General features: G+C 46.5%; 1 protein-coding gene across 1 annotated transcript in view; it reads right to left on the bottom strand.

The window, feature by feature from the left end:
• SYN2 (synapsin II) overlaps nucleotides 1–20,748 on the bottom strand; it is a 256,351-nt gene that overhangs the window by 108,083 nt on the left and 127,520 nt on the right. Inside the window, exon 4 of the mRNA XM_066614412.1 lies at nucleotides 10,048–10,204. Within this exon, the coding sequence (XP_066470509.1) occupies nucleotides 10,048–10,204 (157 nt within the window). The remainder of the gene's footprint in view (nucleotides 1–10,047; nucleotides 10,205–20,748) is intronic.

Raw genomic sequence — 20,748 nt, 5'->3', positions numbered from 1 at the left:
AGTTGCAATCTTTCTTTCTCTAGCCAACAATACTTTGTAACTTAGATAGTATTAGAGGATGGCCAAGTAGGGCAGTGGCCAAGGGTCAATGAGTTCCCTAGGACCCATCCAACTGACCCCTGAAACCTGCCAGCACCTTAATGTGGAGTAGGAGCAGAGCATATCACTCTGTTGTCATGTTTTTCCTTATCACCTAGGTCCCTGGAAAACCTAGTGTTTGGCTGGTGGGAGGAGGAAGTTAGGGGGACCAGGGTGGGACAAGTGCTGGTCTAGCTTTCATCACCAGTTGGTTCCTCTAGGAAGCCTGGTACTGGAGAGGAAACATGAAAAGCTGATGTGAAACACATGCTGGTCCTCCTTCCACATTGTTCTTCATTGTCTTGCTTTCCATGAACTTTACTTTCTGGGGATCAGTCTGATGAGATGAAGAAGAGCTGACTGCATGAAAATTGTGCAGACTGTTCTGCCTTTCCCACACCATAGACAACTGAGGGCCCAATCCTATTCAATTTCCAGTGCCGGTGCTGCTGTGCCAATGGGATATGCACTGCTTCCTGTGTTGGGGATACAGTCACAGAGGCCTCCTTAAGGTATGAGAACATTTGTTCCCTTACCCCGGGGGCTGCATTGTGGTTGCACTGGTGCTGGAAAATTGGATAGGGCTGTGAGTCCCCTCTAGTTAGCCAACTGATGCTGATATCAGTGCTGTCACCAGAGGCAAGTGGGTGGGTGAAGCAAAGCCACAGAGGGTGGAGGAGAGGCAGAGAAGCCACATCCTTCTCCCTCCTTCACCCTTGCTTCTCCCATTCACATCCTCCTTCACCCCCAATTTCCAAGGCAGAGGGAGTTGGAAGCAGTGGGGGTCCCATGCACAGTTTCGATGTGCATCTTGCTCCTTGAATCAGAGTGCCTAAAGGCCCATAAACACTGTTTTGAGTAGCCAATAGGAAATACTTAGCCAGAAAGATCTTTCATGAGATAATAAAAGATTATGGAAGATGTCTTTTTTTAACACTAAGGCATATTACAACTCTGAGTGCAATGTCTAGTTACAGAATTCACATAGTTTTAACATCACGATTAGTCTTAGATAATGACAGCTTTACCATTTCACTTTTATTAAAGTGCACTTAAAAACAAGCACGCATCACATAACAGCATAAGCCTTCTTTAAAAAGAATATGACATTTAAAGCTGCTACATCGAAATGAGATGCGATGATTGCTCTCACTCACTCACTCACTCACTCACTCACTCACTCACTCACTCACTGAGATTTTTCTCCTTGAATTGTTACAAACAAGACTTGTGGTTATGCTGGCAACCAAATCCTAGCCAACTACCCGCATGGCAATGCAGCTGCACTACTGCATCCCACAGGGGAGTTTCAGCCTCAGGAGGCCTCTGTGGGTAAGGAAACATTCATTCCTTTATCCCAGGGAATGCTTGTGCTTGGTTGCTGGGTCTACTGGGCTGCGATATTGCTGGCCCAAGTCCACGTAGACTGATGAAGAGGATCAAGTCCACGTCAGGGTCACGGTTTGGTGGGTGTCGCTGCTGCCAAAAGCACCCCTTTCTGGGCATGATCTGTCCCCCTTCCCATCACCTCCCTCTCCCTGCTCCATCCCCTCCCTACCTCCTTTCTGTCCCCTGCACAGTCTAACCTCAGACTGCAGGCTTCCTTGTCCATTACTGTGCGGATCCAGCCAATTGCGGCAGCGGCCGGGTCACACTCTCCAGCATTGTTGCATTGCAACAAGCATAATGTAATTATGGTGCTGGAAAGCATGTTCTAGCAACAGGAATGCGCTGTGAGAATCAGACCAGTTGTGACATTAAACACATCATTGGTGCATCCATTTTTTCTTATGTAAAAGAAAAGCCATGGGGGCCATTCTTTCCCCTGCATGTAACCCTTTCCCCTCATGCCACAGAACTCCCCCCTCAAATAACCTCCTCAATCTGTTGTAAACTCTGGCAAGGAAGCTTCCTTTGGCTCCAATGAGTTATAGCAGATTTGGGGGCATAGCTGGGGAACGGGAAAGGGTTGAATACCCCTTTCCTACATGCTGCAGACCCAATCTTGAACAGAGGTTCTGTGGATACTAAGGGATCAAGTGATCTTCTGCTGAGAGGAGGCTGGGCAGGCTGGGGTGAGGTGCCTGCAGGTGAGGTGAGGTGGGGCGTGGTGCGGGAGTGCTCCATGTGCTCCTTCAGGCTGTTGCCCAGCTGCAGAAGCTCCAAGCACAGGGCAGGGCAGGGCAGGGCAGGTTAATTGCCACCGAAGCCATCAGCAGCCCCCCTCGCTCAGAACCAGCACCCATGGAGGCATCTCTGGAGCAGCACCCAAGACAGAGCAGGAGACAATGAGCTGTGTGTGGGAGGGGGCATCTGAGCGAGGGAGAAGCAGTCATTTGAAACAGCTGAGTCCATCTCCTCTTTCCTTCATGTTCCCCCTTCCCAATGTATTTAAACTTCAAGCACTCCATTGGAAAGCCCAACTTGCTAACCCCCTTCCCATCTCCCCAGAGATGAAGTTGGACAAGGTGGGGAAGGGGGGGGAGAGTGAGCTTCTTAAAGAGAGAGAGAGAGAGAGGCAGCCTGCAGAAGGCTGTACCTTTGTTCTCAAGCCATTGAAAGGGTTAAGTCCATCTCCTCTTTCCTTCTTGTTTTTGCCCCTCCCCCTTACTGAATCCAAACTTTAAACTCTCTGTTAGGAAGCTGAGGCTTGCTAGCCCCTATCCCCATAATCATTCACCACTGATGAAGTTGTACTGGGGGGGGGGGGAGGAAGAGTTAACTTTTATAAAAGGAAAAGTTTGTGTGTGAGAGTGTGTGTGAGAGAGAGCACTTAAAACAGTTAAGGCTATAATCCTAGCCTCACTTTCATGGGAGTAAGCCCCACTGACTATTAAGGGACTTGCTTCTGAGTAGGCATGCCTAGGATTGGGCTCCCAGTCTATTCCCTCCTCTTGCTTTCCTCTCCACCCTTACTGTATACAGTCACACTTCAGTCTCTCCTTTGCAAAACTTTTTGCAAACCTCCTTGCTAACCTCATTTCCCCCTACCCTCACCAATGGAGTTGGACTGGAGGGGAAAAGTCCCTGCATTTGTGTATGTGGGGGGGGAGCATCTGTGAGAGAGAGAGAGAAGCAATCTCCCTGTGTGTGTGTGTGTGTGTGTGTGTGTGTGTATCCTTTTCACTGGAAGAGTCCTGGAGACCTTGCAAAGATGCAAAATGCAGGAAAAGCAGAGAGTAGAATTTAAAGTAGAATTATTCTGCAGCAACAGGTATTTTAGCCAGAGGTCTTAGCTGCATGCTGGCAGGAGCTAGGAAGCACTTGCAACAGCTGCTTATGTAGTAAGCTTTTAGGAGAGCATGCTTGATTCTGCAGTATCCCCCTGCCAGGACCTCCACACGAGGCCTGGAGGCACTGCTGCCCTTCCTCCACAGAGGTCTACTTCCAAGTAAATCAGGTGCAACTATGTGCAGCTGCACTTGCACAGTCACTCCTTGTTGCTTGTCTCTCTACTGTGAACTGAATTGCACACTCCCAGTTGTGTTATACATAGAGCCTTTGGCTTAAGGCACCAGGCACTTTAAAGGAGGATTTCATTAATGGTTCTACTACTATGCTGTTTCCGGTGTACTTAGAGCCCAATCCTAGGCTTGTCTACTCAGAAGTAAGTCCCATTAAAGTCAATGAGGCTTACTCCCAGGAAAGTGTGGATGGGACTGTGGCCTTTCTCTGATAGTGTTGTTGAGAGAACAATTAAAAAATTAGTGAATAAAATGTATCTTATGATCTATGAGATACATCATAGTTTTTAATAAATTAGAGACTATTTTTAATACTGATTTTGCTATACTATGTATACATAGTATACAGGAAGACCCTGTCATGCTAGAAGGAGCATCATGTTATGGCCCAGTACATGGATTCCTGATCCACTACACATCAGGTCATGACCCACAGTTTGAGAAAACACTCATTTAGTTTAAGGGTCTCCAAATGTTTTGGCACAAGGACCTCATCATATATGTGGCATGATGTTGAGGACTGAAAAATGAATATAAATTTAAAATTTAAATAAATACATTAGAGACAAATCTGAGTGGAAAAGAAGAACAGAGCAGGGGATCCCAAATTGTTTCTAAACAGCAGGGGGGAAAAAGGCAAATAAACCAAGGCTCACATGGCTCTCCACTTACCTCCCTCCATAAGAAAATAAGAACAGCCCCACTGGATCAGGCCATAGGCCCATCTAGTCCAGCTTCCTGTATCTCACAGCAGCCCACCAAATGCCTCAGGGAGCACACCAGATAACAAGAAACCTCATCCTGGTGCCCTCCCTTGCATCTGGCATTCTGACATAACCCATTTCTAAAATCAGGAGGTTGCGCATACACATCATGGCTTGTAACCTGTAATGGATTTTTCCTCCAGAAACTTGTCCAATCCCCTTTTAAAGGCATCTAGGCTAGACGCCAGCACCACATCTTGTGACAAGGAGTTCCACAGACCAACCACACGCTGAGTAAAGAAATATTTTCTTTTGTCTGTCCTAACCCGCCCAACACTCAATTTTAGTGGATGTCCCCTGGTTCTGGTATTATGTGAGAGTGTAAAGAGCATCTCCTTATCCACTCCGTCATCCCCTGCATAATTTTGTATGTCTCAATCATGTCCCCCCTCAGGGGTCTCTTCTCTAGGCTGAAGAGGCCCAAACGCGGTAGCCTTTCCTCATAAGGAAGGTGCCCCAGCCCTGTAATCAACTTAGTCGCTCTCTTTTGCACCTTTTCCATTTCCACTATGTCTTTTTTGAGATGCGGCGACCAGAACTGGACACAATACTCCAGGTGTGGCCTTACCATCGATTTGTACAACGGCATTATAATATTACCAGTTTTGTTCTCAATACCCTTCCTAATGATCCCAAGCATAGAATTGGCCCTCTTCACTGCCGCCAAACATTGGGTCGACACTTTCATCGACCTGTCCACCACCACCCCAAGATCTCTCTCCTGATCTGTCACAGACAGCTCAGAACCCATCAGCCTATATCTAAGGCAGGCGTGCTCAAGACGTCGATCACGATCGACCGGTCGATTGCCAAGCAAAATCCGGTCAATCGCGCGCCGAGCCTCCCGTCTGCCATGTTGAAAGGGGCGGGAAAGAGCCCCGGAGCTTCCCGATTGGCCCGGCGCCGCCAAGTGACCCTGATGCGATGGCGGGCCAATCGGGAAGCTCCGGGGCTCTTTCCCGCCCCTTTCAACATGGCGGGCCAATCGGGAAGCTCCAGGGCTCTTTCCCGCCCCATTCACTGATTTCAATCAATGATGGGGGCGGGAAAGAGCCCCTTCGGGAAGCTCCAGGGCTCTTTCCCACCCCATTCATTGATTTCAATCAATGATAGGGGCGGGAAGAGCCCCTCCGGGAGCAGGAGGCTGTCGGGGGAGGCGACCCCTGGAAAGAGTGCGTGGAGGTGGCGGTGCAGCTGGGGCGGTGCAGCCGGGGGCGGCGGCGCGGGAGCCAGTGGCCGGCAGGGACGCTCTGGTTGCTGCTGCTGCCCCGTAAGGGCGCCGCCGTCCCCGCCTCGGGAGCCGGGCGCTGCAAGGCTGCGGCCGGCGGGAGGGCGAGCGCCGCCAGAGGCGCTGATGAGACCCCCTCCCTGGGGACAAGTAAGGGGAGCCCGGGAGGAAGCGCGGTGCGGCTGGGCTGCGCTGCCTCGCGTTGCCGCCTTCCTCCCGAGGCTGGGATCAGCCCTGCGGCGCCCTCGGAGAACTTTTCCTGCTTCCCAGAGGGTGAGCTGAGCAGGTGCCTCGGGGCGGAGAGAGGGTGGGCGGGGAAGAGCGTATGGGGCTGCCCCCAAGTTGCCCCCTGGAGGGCTCTCCAGCTGCTCCCCTGGCCCCACACCTGGTGTCCCCCACTTCCCATCACCCCCCAAGTTGCTCTCCTGGAGGACTCCCCAACCCCTCCCCCTGGCCCCACACCTGGTGTCCCCCCACTTCCCATCACCCCTCCAAGTTGCCCCCCTGGAGGGCTCCCCAACCCCTCCCCGTGGCCCCACACATGGAGTCACCCCACTTTTCATCACCCCCCAAGTTGCCCCCCTGGAGGGTAGATCTCTGGGCCTTGCTGGGTTTCAAAGTAGTTCTCCAACCAAAGAAGTGTGAGCACCCCTGATCTAAAGTTTTGATTTTTTGCCCCAATGTGCATGACTTTACACTTACTGACATTGAAGCGCATCTGCCATTTTGCTGCCTATTCTGCCAGTCTGGAGAGATCCTTCTGGAGCTCCTCACAATCACTTCTGGTCTTCACCACTCGGAAAAGTTTGGTGTCGTCCGCAAACTTAGCCACCTCACTGCTCAACCCTGTCTCCAGGTCATTTATGAAGAGGTTGAAAAGCACCGGTCCCAGGACAGATCCTTGGGGCACACCGCTTTTCACCTCTCTCCATTGTGAAAATAGCCCATTGACACCCACTCTCTGCTTCCTGGCCTCCAACCAGTTCTCAATCCATGAGAGGACCTGTCCTCTAATTCCCTGACTGTGGAGTTTTTTCAGTAGCCTTGGGTGAGGGACCGTGTCAAACGCCTTCTGAAAGTCCAGATATATAATGTCCATGGGTTCTCCTACATCCACATGCCTGTTGACATTTTCAAAGAATTCTATAAGGTTCGTGAGGCAAGACTTACCCTTACAGAAGTCATGCTGACTCTCCCTCAGCAAGGCCTGTTCGTCTATGTGTTTTGAGATCCTATCTTTGATGAGGCATTCCACCATCTTACCCGGTATGGATGTTAGGCTGACCGGCCTATAGTTTCCTGGGTCCCCCCTCTTTCCCTTTTTAAAGATAGGCGTGACATTTGCTATCCTCCAATCTTCTGGCACCGTGGCCATTTTGAGGGACAAGTTGCATACCTTAGTCAAGAGATCTGCAACTTCATTCTTCAATTTCTTAATAACTCTTGGGTGGATGCCGTCAGGGCCCAGTGACTTATTGATCTTTAATTTATCAATGAGGTCTGAAACATCTTCTCTTTTAACCTCTATCTGACTTAACTCCTCGGTCAGGAGGGGCCGTTCGGGCAGCGGTATCTGCCCGAGGTCTTCTGCCATGAAGACAGATGCAAAGAACTCATTTAATTTCTCTGCCATCTCTAAGTCTCCTTTTATCTCCCCTTTCCCTCCCTCACCATCCAGAGGGCCAACCGCTTCTCTGGCGGGTTTCCTGCTTCTAACATATTTGAAGAAGCTTTTATTATTCCCCTTAATGTTGCTGGCCATGCGTTCCTCATAGTCTCGCTTGGCCTCCCGTATCACCTTCTTACATTTCTTTTGCCACAGTTTATGTTCCTTTTTATTCTCCTCATTAGGGCAAGACTTCCATTTACGGAAGAAAGCTTCCTTGCCCTTCACAGCCTCTCTAACTTGGCTGGTTAGCCATGCGGGCACTCTCCTGGATTTAGTGGAACCCTTCTTTCTTTGCGGTATACACCTCTGCTGGGCCTCTATTACTGTTGTTTTAAGCAGCCTCCATGCACTCTGGAGAGATTGGACTCTTTTTACCCTCCCTTTCAACCTCCTTCTAACCAGCCTCCTCATTTGAGGGAAGTCCGCCCGTCGGAAGTCAAGGGTTTTTGTTAGAGATTTGTCTGGTATTCTTCCCCCAACGTGCATATCAAAACGGATCGCAGCATGATCACTGTTCCCCAATGGCTCAGTAACATTTACATCTCTAACCAGGTCCTGCGTACCGCACAATATTAAATCCAGAGTCACCTGCCCTCTGGTGGGCTCCGTGACTAGCTGCTCTAAGCCACAGTCATTTAGCACGTCAAGAAATCCTGTTTCATTAGCGTGACCAGAACACAAATTGACCCAGTCAATATGAGGATAATTGAAGTCCCCCATGATTACAACCCTGTCCCTCCTTGTCACCTCCCTGATCTGTTTCCTCATTTCAAGGTCCCCATCCGATTTCTGGTCTGGAGGACGATAGCACGCCCCCAGTATTACATCGCTGCACAAGCCTGGTAATTTAACCCACAGAGATTCTACGGTGGAGTCGTACCCACCTTCAATCTCTACTTTGCTGGATTCTATCCCTTCCTTAACATAAACGGCCACCCCGCCTCCAACACGCCCCTGCCTGTCCCTCCTGTAGAGTTTATAGCCCGGGATTGTGGTATCCCACTGATTCTCCGCATTCCACCAGGTTTCCGTTATGCCCACTATGTCAATGTTTTCCCTTGTCACCAGACATTCCAGTTCTCCCACCTTTGCTCGTAGACTTTGGGCATTCGCATAAAAGCATTTGTACACAGAATGCCCTCGGACGGGCTGCTTATTCGCTCCTTTGTCCCCGCATCCTCTCATTGTGCCAAACCGTCTATCACATCCCATCACGCTACCTTTCCCAATTTCTTCTCCTACTCTGCCTTTGTCTTGTTGTTCTCTAACCTCCCCATCCCTCAGTGACCAGAACTACAGAGGCAAATAAATGAGGGGCAGAATCAGACAGAGCAGGGAATCCAGAAACAGGCCTCGGTTCACTGCAAGCACTGCCCTCTCTAAATCCCTGGAGGCAGTGCTTGCCCTACCTGGTTCTTACAGAGCTCTGCAGGTCTTGTGAGAACTTTGCAATTCTTGCCCTTGCAAGGTCGAGCTCCTCTGCGGGCTGGAGGGTCCCAGAGGACTACAGAATCCCTGCAGGCTGGATGGGGAACCCTGCAGGTTGGATTTGGCCCACGAACGAATGAACGAACAAACGAACTAACTATTTATTTATTTATTTATTTATTGGACTTGTAATCTGCCTTTCTCCCCAAAGGGCCGATACTTTAGACTACACTTTAGAGACCCATGGTTTAGTTTATCATTAACTGAAACTATTATAAGACTAACCCCTGCTAATTAGGTAAGAGGCACTTTTTCAAGTGGGTGCTCCTTTTTTTACCAGGGGGAGAGTAACTGGCCCATCTCACCCCAGCAGTGTCAGTTCTGGTCGCTGTCTGCTGGTATTCTTTTGCATCTTTTTAGATTGTGAGGCCTTTTGGGACAGGGAGCCATTTAGTTATTTGATTTTTCTCTGTAAATCGCTTTGTGAACTTTTAGTTGAAAAGTGGTATATAAATACTGTTAATAATAATTAATCTGAGCAACCTATATAAGAGTAATCCTAATCACAGTTTGTAGTTCAAAGGTCATGAAAAACATAGTAACTGAAGAAGTTGGAAGCTTCAATTTTTTGCTCAAGAATAATAAATAAAAATTGAAATCAATTTTGAAGGAAGTAGTAATTACTTCTCAAAATACTCACTGTGATTAGCACAGAATGAATAGCAGCCCAATCCTGAGCTGCCCATTGTGCTAGGACTGCCGTGGCGCTGAAATGGCTGCTGTGGCATCCTGTGCACAAAAGGGCAGCTGCAGGTGGCTCCTCAGGCGAAGGGGACTTTTGTTCACTTCCCCTGGGAAAGGGAAGTAGCCCCACAATGGAGCTAGTCAATTCTGTGGCAGCCCTTGGGCTGGTGCAGAATCAAGAGTCTCCATGTTGGGCGTTGTGGCCAACACAGAGGCTCTGGATGCAGCAGACTAGTTCCACCTCCCTCCCACCCTGCTCCCTCCCCCCCGGAATACCTCCTCCCTGCCCTCCTCCCGCCTCAGAATGCCTCCTCCCCACTTCCCCCCCCACACCCCCACCCACCTCTCCACTGCCTGGTGGTCTGCGTGACCATTGAGTGATCCACCAGCAGTAGCCCAGTGCTGGCCTCTGATGCTGGGCTGGTGTTCAGGGCCACAAATGTGCTTTATGGCACATTTGCGACACTCACTATCGGCAGAGCGCTGGTGGTACGAGTTCAGGATTGGGCTCAGAATTTGTTTACATTATTCAAAGATAGACCTGCTATCACAGGAAACGATATATAGCCATGAATGAAGGATGGGACTGGCATTCATTCCTTTTCGTCCCCAGTCTTCACATTGAAATATACAATTATTCCAGATTTGGGAATTTTCTAGAGGATTACTCACCACCCAAGGCTTGTCACAGAAGTTGTAAATTGACTCTAGGGAGTTGATGCTTGGGATGCCAGCATAATGCATTCCAATGATTAAGTTACGGAAGTCTTCATTTTCGGCCATGCCAAATGAGTGTTGCCGAACAAGAACAAAGTCAGGCCGGAATGATCTAAGGAGAATTAAATTATTAGAAAAAAAAATATTAAATTTCCTTATTAAGGAAAGAAATGTGAGCTACTAGATGAGAGAAGATAGGCTGAAATAACATTTACCAGAAAGGTTTTAAACTGAAAACATATTTTTCAAAGGGACAGGTTGTGTCTCATTATTGGCAAGGGTTCCGTTCCCAGGACTCACGTGGATGGCAAAAAAACACACTAAAGCAGATCAATTGAAAAACCAAAGTCTCTTTGCTCTGGTAGTTTAAAAACAGCCTTGCTGACCTTTGTAATGCACACAGTGTCAACTGGTCTCTCTCCAGGAGTTTAGGCTTCCCTGGGAGGCAGCAATCCCTCCCTTCACCAGGAGCCCCAGTGATACTGTCATTTAGCCTTCTTTCATGTGCTCAGGGGAAAGGGAGGAGTGAAGACTTTAGAGAGAATGATTGATGGATTGTCAGCCGCCTGCCCTCTCTGGCATTATTAAACAATTGTTTTCCTTTCATTTAAAGGGCCCTTCTCATCAGCTTTGAGATAGAAAAATTTGTGGATACTTAGGTTATACCTGTAATAACTTGTATGACTGTCTCTCTGCAACAGTAAAAAGCAGTTTTTTAAACTGTTATTTTAAAGGGGTGCATTTTTTCCCTTCTCCAGGGATCAGCACATTCCTTCTCATTTGTAGTGGCCATTCATGTTGAGTCAAATCCATGTATAACAAGGTTGGACCTGTATATAGAGAACACTTCTTTCCAGAATTCACTGTTTGTGTTACTTTTGAGTAAGGATGTAATCCTATGCATATTTACAATGGGAGCTGAAGTCCCACTGAACTCAATGGAACTTTCTTCTGAGTAAACATGTTTAAGATTTGGTTGCACATCGAAGATTAGGTTGTCAGTCTTGTTCCCTGTAAGATGCATGGCAGCATGGCCTCATAGCTGTATCTCTTCCCTTTGTTCTCCAGTTTCCTTTCATGCCTGCTGGACCCTGCTGGAACCCAGACATGTGTGCAGATCACTGACAGAAGTTAGGCTTGGAAGCTAGATGTGACTTCATATCACTGATGGAAAATATATGTAAGGAGGGAAGTCCAGGCATGCATGCTTTGCAGAAAGAAATGATACTATGGGATATAGTTCTGTTTGTACCATCTTCAAAAGGATACTGTGGAAAAGGGTACAAAGAAACCTGTACCTTATTAAAAAAAACAGTGGTGCAAAGGGCTACCAAAAGATCAGAGGCTTTTTAGTTAGGAAATAAAAGGGTGAGGAAGGTGGGTGGGGTAGTGAAGAAGTTAGAGATTGCTAGAAATACATATCTATAAAATGGAAATTACAAAGTGCTACCAAAATGATCAGGGGTCTTTTAGTTGGGGGGGAAAAGGTGAAGAAGGGTAGGGAACAGGATAGGGAAGAGGATACAGGTTTATGAAATTAGTTATGGTTTGAACTAGGAAGTAGAAAGAAAAAACCTCAAAAGTCAAAATAAATTAATATCTTTATTAGTACTAGTCAGAAAGACTCAACATCTTTAGAGGTTTAATGAGGATAAGGTCCTACTCCCAGCTTCAACCCTTGGCATGCCCAGTGGAGCTGGAATTTCTGGTAACAGACCCTGATTTAGAGTCTGACTGCACAATACTGAGCTGCCCGGTGCATGGGTCTGCTGTGGCACCAAAATGGCTGCCGTGGCATCCTGAACACACTGGGCATTCGCGGCAGACATTCATCCCCTTCCGCTGAGTAAAGGAAGCAGATCTGCATTGGGGTTACTCGACTCTGTGCCGACTATTTAGCTGGCACAGAGTAAGGATGCCTTGTGTTGGGCCATGAGGCCCGACACAGGGTTCCAGATCTGGCCAAGCTGAGCTCCACCGGTCCCGTCCTCTCCCACCCTGCTCCTTCCCCACCACATCTTCCCCTGCCTGCTCCAGAAAGCCTCCTCCCTGCTTCTCCCCACCCCGACTTACCTCTCTGCCACCCAGTATTCCAAGTGAGCGCCTGGCAGCAGGCCATTGACCTCTGACCAGTGCTATTCCAACGCAGGCTTGTTCTAGGTCAGCTGTCAGCGACGGTGCCGCTGCTGGTGAGCTGGTGTGCACTGCTCTGGATTGAGCCCTTAGGCTGCAATCCTATACACACTTAGCTGGGAGTAAATCTCTTTGAATACAATGAGAATTCCTTCTTTGTAGACACACATAGGTAAGTCTATGTTTTCAGAGGGCCTGTTGCCATTTTAACAGAATACCTAGCACTCACTACATGGAGACTGTTTTTAGTCAGTTTGTACCATTCACTCACCCCTTCACTCACACATAGATACCCACCTATAAGTCGATCTCACAGATAAGTCGAGGGCAGGTTCTGAGCCCCAAATCATGAAATTTTCTATGATCCTAAAACAAGTTGGGGGTTAACCTTTGGGGGGGGGGGGTCTGACTATAACTTTGTCTGATTTTACCTGAAGCCAGATCCTGAAAAATAACCTACCAGTAATTGTTATCTAAGAACTGTACAATCTCTAATTTATTAAAAATATAGTGAAACATCATAAGGTGCATTTTTATTCATTAACTTTTTTTAATTCTGGTCCTCATAAGATTTGTACAAACACTATCAGAGTAAGTGCACTCTAAACATATTAGTAGAACCATTAATTAAAACCTTCTTTAAGGTGCCTGGTTTGGTAAGCCAGAGGCTCAACATATAACATGCAACATAAAAGCATGGGAGTGTGCAATTCATTTCACAGCAGGGAGATAAGCAACAAGAACCTAGCATGAGCAAGCACAGCTCCACGTAGCTGCATCCCTGTTTACTCAGAAGCAGACCCATTGCTTTCCCTGGGTGCTATTCTTTAGTCATGGTGCACTGAATTGTAGCCTGGGACAGGGGTCGGCAACCTTAAACACGCAAAGAGCCATTTGGACCCGTTTTCCAGAAAAAAGAAAACCTTGGGAGCCACAAAACCCTTTTGACATCTAAAATGAAGATAACACTGCATATATAGTTTGCGCTCCCCTCTTATAGGTCCCAGTTATATAATACACTCCCCTCTTAGAGGTCCCACTAAAAATCAGGTCCAGACCCACAGTTGGAGAACAACAGTTTTAGATTGTGCACAGGTGAACTGCTTGTGAAGGATACTGTCATTTACTTCTGTACTTCTTTAAATGCCTTTCCACACAATACTACCTCTGAACAAGACCACTTAGTACTACTTAACACTGTTCACAAAAGTGCTCCTGAACAAACAAGCTAAGAGTTCAAAACTGCATAAAATAAAAGGCATACTAACAGTGATTACTTCACAACCATGAAATATGCTTTGGTGCTACATATACAGTATGTTACACATACAGTATACAAACATATACAGAATACCATCTGGTGCAGGGGTCTCCAAACCCCTTTCAAGTTTCCAAGTGAAGGAAATGGAGCAGTGAGAGTGTGAGTGAGTGACGGGGGGGGGTGCTGAGTGGGGAGTTTGAAGGCTGTAATCCTGTGCACACTTTCCTGGGAGCAAGCACAATGGGACTTACTTCTGAGGAGACACGCACAGGATTGTGCTCTGAGCTTGGGAGGAGGACAGAGCAGCTGCACTCAATTGCTTGCTTTTGCCTTGGCTCCCTGGGGTCAGGGCTGCTTGTGGGAAGTGGGGTCATCAGGGTGCTCAATGCGACTTACTTCTGAGGAGACACGCACAGCCTCGGGCTGCGGCTCCGGCAGGAGGGAACGTGCGGCGGCGGGGGCAGGGGCTCGCTCTCGGCGGAGGAGCTGCTCCGCCAGCCATTCGCGCCCTCTCCTATGGGGCGCAGCCGCAGCCCGTATGCTCGGGCTGGTGAGCGGCAGCTGCGTTGTGGGAGGGGCGAGCCCCTCCCCCGGGACGGGTTGGCCCCGCACAGAGCCGCAGCCGAAGGCTCAAAGAGCCGCTTGCGGCTCCAGAATGGCAGGTTGCCGACCCCAAGCCTGGGACTTTGTTTCAGAGGGAAATGAAGATCACACCCTGGTGTTTTCAAAACCAGACCCCTCAACTTGGGGGGTGTCTGTGAAATTCTTTGAAAATGACTTATCAGGAACAGTTCTGAGGTAGCAGCAAAAAGAAAAAAAAAGGGAGGCATTTTACCTTCTCCTCAAACTGGGAGACAAAGGGGCTTATGGGAATTGTGGGGAGGCTTTGCGAGGAGTACAGTACTGCACTTCAATAGCAGCAACCCTCATACAGACTACAATTCCCATAAGCGCCTTCACTTCTCTTCCTGTCTGAAGAGGCTAAAAGGGCCGCCTCTGAATACCGTAATTACTAGTAAAAATTCTCCTTTTTCTCTACCCCCTAGCCCATTTCTACACACACACCCCACTTCACCAGACAGTTGTTAAGCTTCCATAAGCTTCCCAGAAGTTTCTGCTGTATTTACTGTATTGACCCGGGTATAGGTTGACCCAGGGTTTCAGGTTCTATTTTAGGCATAAATTTTTCAACTTATAGGTGAGTATATATGGTATGTATTTTATATTTACACTAGATAATATAACAACTTTTAACAATCCGAAATTTGGCTCCAGTTCTAATTATTACAGATTTGATCATTTGTGCCACAATCACATGCTGATATGGGAAATTTCAGAACACTCTCTCCACCATTGCACACACATGCAAAAGATTGATCACACCAAACCATTTTGGTATGAAAGACACATGCAGGCACATCCCATTCCCATAACAAACTGGCTCCATGACTGTGCTGCACTGTATGCATGCCCAAAGGAAATAGGGCTGTTAGGACTTATTGGGGCCCCTCCAGTGCTGAGGCCACAGTAGGACTGGATGAGCTCTATGGAAGGATTAATTCAGTCCTGCAAACAACATTTGAATTTGAAAGAGTTTTGCTATTTCCTTCAAAGGAACACAAGTTGCACCTAATAAGTCATACAATGGAGAATTTTATTTATAATGAATCATCTGTTCTGAAGAGGCAGGAAATGTTGAGTGATATTGAAGACAAGCCTCCACAAATATTGATGGCGTTTTAAATAAACAAACAACCTTAGTCAAATAATCTAACAGATGAGCCATAGTACTAAGCATTTCCAGAGATATTTTTATAATCTGAAAAACAAATCTGCCCACACAAAATTGACTTCATTACTACTTCTTATTACTAAGAGGTTTGTTCATTCGTTGAACAGATTCTACAGCTGTTGAACCACAGCACACCAGCTGCTAATCTAATTTCCTGTGATACAACTCAAAATTAATCACTTGATTTTAGTATTAACCTGTGTGAATGAAATAATAATTTTTATAGCATTTTTAAGTATTCACAGCACTTCACACGTTACCTTAGAATTCTTATGACAATTCTATAAGCTAAGTCAGGCTCTCCACAATTTGTAGATGGCAGTGAGGTGCAGAAAACAAGGACTGACGCAGGCTACCATGTGAGCTTGTAGCACAGCTGAGAATAGGACTAAAGACTTCCAGTCAGTAGCTCAGTGCATTAGCTAATATACTACACCTGTCAAGGGATGTGCTCTATCCCCTGGAGAGGAGTTCTTGGAGGAGAACCCTGGATTGTTTTGTGCCACAGAAGGCCTACCAAAGACAGGCCCCAGCAGAGGTTACCAAAGCCTATGCTGAATCATTCAGCAGGTGTGCTGAATGACTATACACCTAGCTGGATTTGGGTGGGGCTGATTAGCCCAAGCCTAGCCTTACACAGCAACCTACTGGCCAGCAGGGGAATAAAAACAAGCAGCCACCACTGGCCAAAAGGGGGGAGTCACTGGAAGGCTGCTGGTGGAGCACTTTGTTAGTATGCTCAATACTTTGCAAGGGTAGGGTAACCCTTGCTGGAACCCATGCTTGTTTTTCCTTTTTTTTTTGCCTGCTATCTGCTTGTAAATATCAGCTTTAAAAGGACGCTGCTGTCTGCTGTGTATTCCTCCTTGCGATGCGGGCTTTTGCAGCCGCATCTGATACACACACCCCCTGGGAACTGTGGTAGGCAAGCCGGCCTTGGACAGTGGGAGTGAGTGAGCTCAGCATTTACCCGATGCATCAACAACACCAGCTCTTCAGAATCATTTGAGAGATGAGAAATCAGAATATTGTCCAAAATGGGAAGCCATAGAGGATTCTTAGCAGCTGGTAGATTTCTAGCATTATCCATCAGTACTTAATCATGAAAGTTAGCATTTTCACAGCACTTTTGAGAATTCAGAACATTCCATATACACACTCATCTTTAAACACACACACACACATACACTGAACATGGTGAGGCTAAAATTTGAAATTGAAGACTAGCTCAAGGAGAGAAGGGCTATTTATTTATTTGATTTGTAATCAACCTTTCTCCCAGAAGGACGCCCAAGGCAGATAACAACATTTAAAACGCATAAACTTTACTCCCCTTGTACCATTCTTTCCCCCTAAAAATATTTTATCTCTGTTGGTTTTCAGGTGAAGAAAATAATCAAGTTCTGTACTGCATCTTTTTCCAGCAAAGATAAAATCAGCTTGGGAAGATATGTTCAGTAGGAAAAATAACACAAAAGCAAATATTTAAAAAGCCCCCATGCTCTTCTGCTTCAGATTGCATGCAGCCTCAGCAATGGAGGAGCAGGATACACAGACACACACTTGTGTAAAACCTTGCACAAAACTTGCATGGACTTCTGCAAAACATCTAGTTCTGCCTTATATCTGAGTACACATGGCCACCTGCTACATGAACAGAGAAAAGAAAACCCGTGCAATACTTCTGTGATATTCATGGGAGGAACAACAGGCCTTTGTATCTCATAGAGAGTTTTTCCCATAAGAACTCGTGAATGCATATCCTAGAGTTCTGTAGCAAGCAGATTTTGAGATGAAGTAAAAGGATGCTTCTTTGCAGTGCTGCTTTGCATGTTGGGTACTTTACAGCAACTTGCTATGAAGTCGCATATGGTGGATTGGAAGGAAAAAAACTTCATGACCTATAAAATTTTTAGAGAAAATGGAAAAGGTGCAGAAGAGAGCAACCCTCCTCCCTCTTGCCACTTCTGTTCCCATTCTCCCTGAGTCCGTCTCACCCTGTTTATAGATGGGATGGGGCAGCAGGGGAGTGTTTAAATAAAATTCTGACACACACATCCCCAGCAGCAGTTCCATTTTTGTTTTCCATGCCTGACATATGTAACAAAAAGACTCATGACTCAAGTCTTTTTGAGTTGCAAAAACGCTCTGGGCAACTAGGACTTGTTTTTGACTCGAGTCATGGGGGCGGAGACTTGTGACACGACTCAAGCTGCCCTGGATTTGCCCATCCCTGTTCTGGAAGATAATCGCTCTCAATCCACTGCACATGTATTAACATTCTGTTTTGCCTTAGCAGCAATGGTCAATCAGCTTTTAAACTGTTTCATACTGTGATGAGATAGTATAGTGTAGCAACTAAGAACTGTATTTGACTAAGAACTCAAAATTTCCTGGTTCAAATCTCAACTTTGCCAAGAACTCATTAAGAGAGCAATCCAGAGGTGTGTTTGGGCTGAGGAAAGCCCCTTGCGCCGACCCAACTTTGTTGTGAAGATGCCATGAAGCACTCTTGCGCCAACATAAGGGGAGATAGGCTGGCACACATGTGTGCCAGTGTCCCCGTGCTCATGCGGGCCCTGGGGACAATGAGCTTGTGTTGGCTGGGGCAGGGAGGAGATGGAAGGGAGGCATTTCAAGGTGGGGAGGGCAGGCAGTGGGTGTTCCTGGGTTCAGGCAGGTGGGGAGCAGGAGGCAGGGCAAGGTTCCAGCACTGATACCAGATCCCAGCCTTGTTCCTGAGGGGCTCGTGGCAGTCCTGGGCTGCTCAATTTGCTCCACTTCTTTTTGGTAGCACAGATCCAAGTAGCCTTATTGCGTCTATTGTGCCTCTTCCTGGGGTAAGAGAAAAAGTCTCCCCTTGCCTTGGGCTGACCCATGAGCAGACTGAAACTTGCACTGGATACAGCACAAGCCTACTGGTCTGCCTGTTTCAGTGCAAGTTAGGATTGGGCTGTAAGTGACTTTAAGCAAACCACTCGCGTCACACTTCCTTATCTGTAATAAGAAAAAAATAATACTGGCCTAGGCCACCCTTGTTGTAAATATTATGACATAATATGACATAGAGCATACTTTGGTAGCCTAAAAATAATATAATGTTAAACTGTTATAAAGGCTTTTTTCTATTCCTTTTATCACCTCCTGAAGTAAAAGAAAAACAGCCCAATCCTAACCTGCTCTGGAATAGACAGGACAACTGGCCTGCACCATATCCAGCACTGGTTAGGATGTGGCTGTGGTGCAACCCGGGGTAAGGGGATATTTTTTCCCTTATCCTGAGCAATGCCCCAATGACAGTGGGTCTATTTGGATCTGTGCCAGCTAAATCGCTGGTGCAGTCGCAAGCAGCCCAGTGTAATGCTGGGCTGCTTGGGAGGGGGGTTAGAATCTGGCCTAAGAGATGGATGCACCTCCCAGGCCCAGTCCACCTACCTACCTTCCCCCACCCTGAAACACTCCCATTATGCCCTCCCCCCACCCTCCCCAAACCCCTTTCGGCCTCCCCAGGCTGGTGTGAACTTACCTTCTTCCTTTATTGTGGAGGCTGGATATGTCCTCCTTGGGCCGATGTGCATCCTAGCACTGACGCAGCCAACTCACCCGGAGGTACAAACATGTCTGATGGCACATTTGTGACACTCCTTGGAAGGTGCAAAGAACTTGCGCTGGCCAATCGAGCACTGAGGATTGCGCTCAAAGCTACATGGGATTGTTATTGTATGTGCTTAGAAAATACAGTCCCAAGGTTTTTGGAAAAGCCACATTTAAAAACAAAATTTCTGTTTATGGAATCTATATTTGCTATCTTGACAACTACATTTCATCTAGGAAAGGGTATGATGAATTATTGCCTGAATATTTGTTTTTAGGGTATTTCTATGCTGAAGCATGAGGAAGAAACTCAAGATCATTATCTGGTTACACTGGAACTGAAAAAAGGGAGTTGGTCTGCCCCGATATTAAACACAGACATTAACTACATTCCGACTTCAATCATGGTTTGGGGTGTTGAACCCACACTCCAGCTGTGCTGGTTGTTATAGTTAAGTAGTAAACTGGGTCTCTTAACATTGTAGGTTAATGCCAAAACTAATCTTCTACTCTCTTCCAGATTCCATGAGAAAGTAGGCACATTCTTTTAATGTACAATACAGGTGGGGCCTTCATATCTGCGGATCGGGCTCAACATAAGCCCTCAGAACTGCGTAGAGCCAGACTTGGCCCAACCTGAGCCTCCTGGAGGCAGCCAGATCTGTGCTCCAGTCAGCTCTGAAGGGCTTTCTGAAACCAGCACAAGCCGCAGTTCTGGAGGGAAAGTGGAAGTGACTTTTATATGCCTTATAAGGCATTCTGACTTTTATATGCCTTATAAGGCATTCTGAGAAGTCCTCCAGTGGCTTCTCTGGGCCTCCAAATGCCTTATACAGGCAAAAAACATATAATAATAATAATAATAATAATAATAATAATAATAATAATAATAATAATAATAATAATAATAATAAACTTTATTTCTATCCCGCCCTTCTCCCCAAAGGGACCCAGGGCGGCTAACTACATATAAAACAGATTAAAACATAATTTCACAAACAGATAAAAACACATTAAAAAACACATTAGCAGAACCCATAAAAACAGTAGTCAGATAAAAGTCAGAATAAAAGAGCATAAAACAGCAGTACTTAGAGGAATCAAACCTGTGAAAAGCAACTAAAAGATGTATAAAAGATGTTAAAAAGGCCATGAAGTCAGCCCCACATAAAGCGCGTTACAATAATCTAATATAATCTAATCATATAATGCCTTACATGGGAAAAAACATATACGAAAGAAGTTTCTTCTTTGGTGGAAACTGCCATTCTGAAAAAAACCCTCTGGAGGTGAACGAATCAGAACTCTGGTCACCTTTGGAGGGTGTAACAGGGCTGAAACAGCAGATTTCATTATCCATGGTTTTCTGTATCCACAGTCGGGGGGAGGCTGAGAATGGAACCCCTGCGGATACTGAGGGCCCATTTCTACTATCAAATCGTATAGTTTATGACTGGCTAGTGACAGCTTACAAACTAGCTAAATTGTTTTGGAATAGCTTTGAGCAAATTGTCTCAGGTAGTATTTCAAAGAACAGGAAGTGCAGATTCTGCCCCACTCATTAAGTACAAGAAGCTGTCACACCCATTGAAGATACTTGTCTATAAGTCAATCTCACAGAGAAGTCGAGGGCAGATTTTGAGCCAAAAATCATGGAATGTTCTGTGACCCTCGGATAAGGGGGGGGGGGGGGTTAAACTTAGGTGGGTGTCTAACTATGACTACAGTTTTTCTGATTTTACTTGAGGCCAGATCCTGAAAAATAACCTACCAGTAATTGTTACCTAAGAACTGTACAGTCTCTAAGTTATTAAAAATATAGTAAAAGATCACAACATACATTTTTATTCTTTAACTTTTTTAATTCTGGCTTTCA

The sequence above is a fragment of the Tiliqua scincoides genome, chromosome 2 (genome assembly GCF_035046505.1).
Source record: "Tiliqua scincoides isolate rTilSci1 chromosome 2, rTilSci1.hap2, whole genome shotgun sequence".
In the NCBI taxonomy this organism is placed as follows: Eukaryota; Metazoa; Chordata; class Lepidosauria; order Squamata; family Scincidae; genus Tiliqua; species Tiliqua scincoides.
The sequence above is the reverse complement of the archived record's forward strand: the minus strand, read 5'-3'. Positions and strand labels throughout refer to the sequence as shown.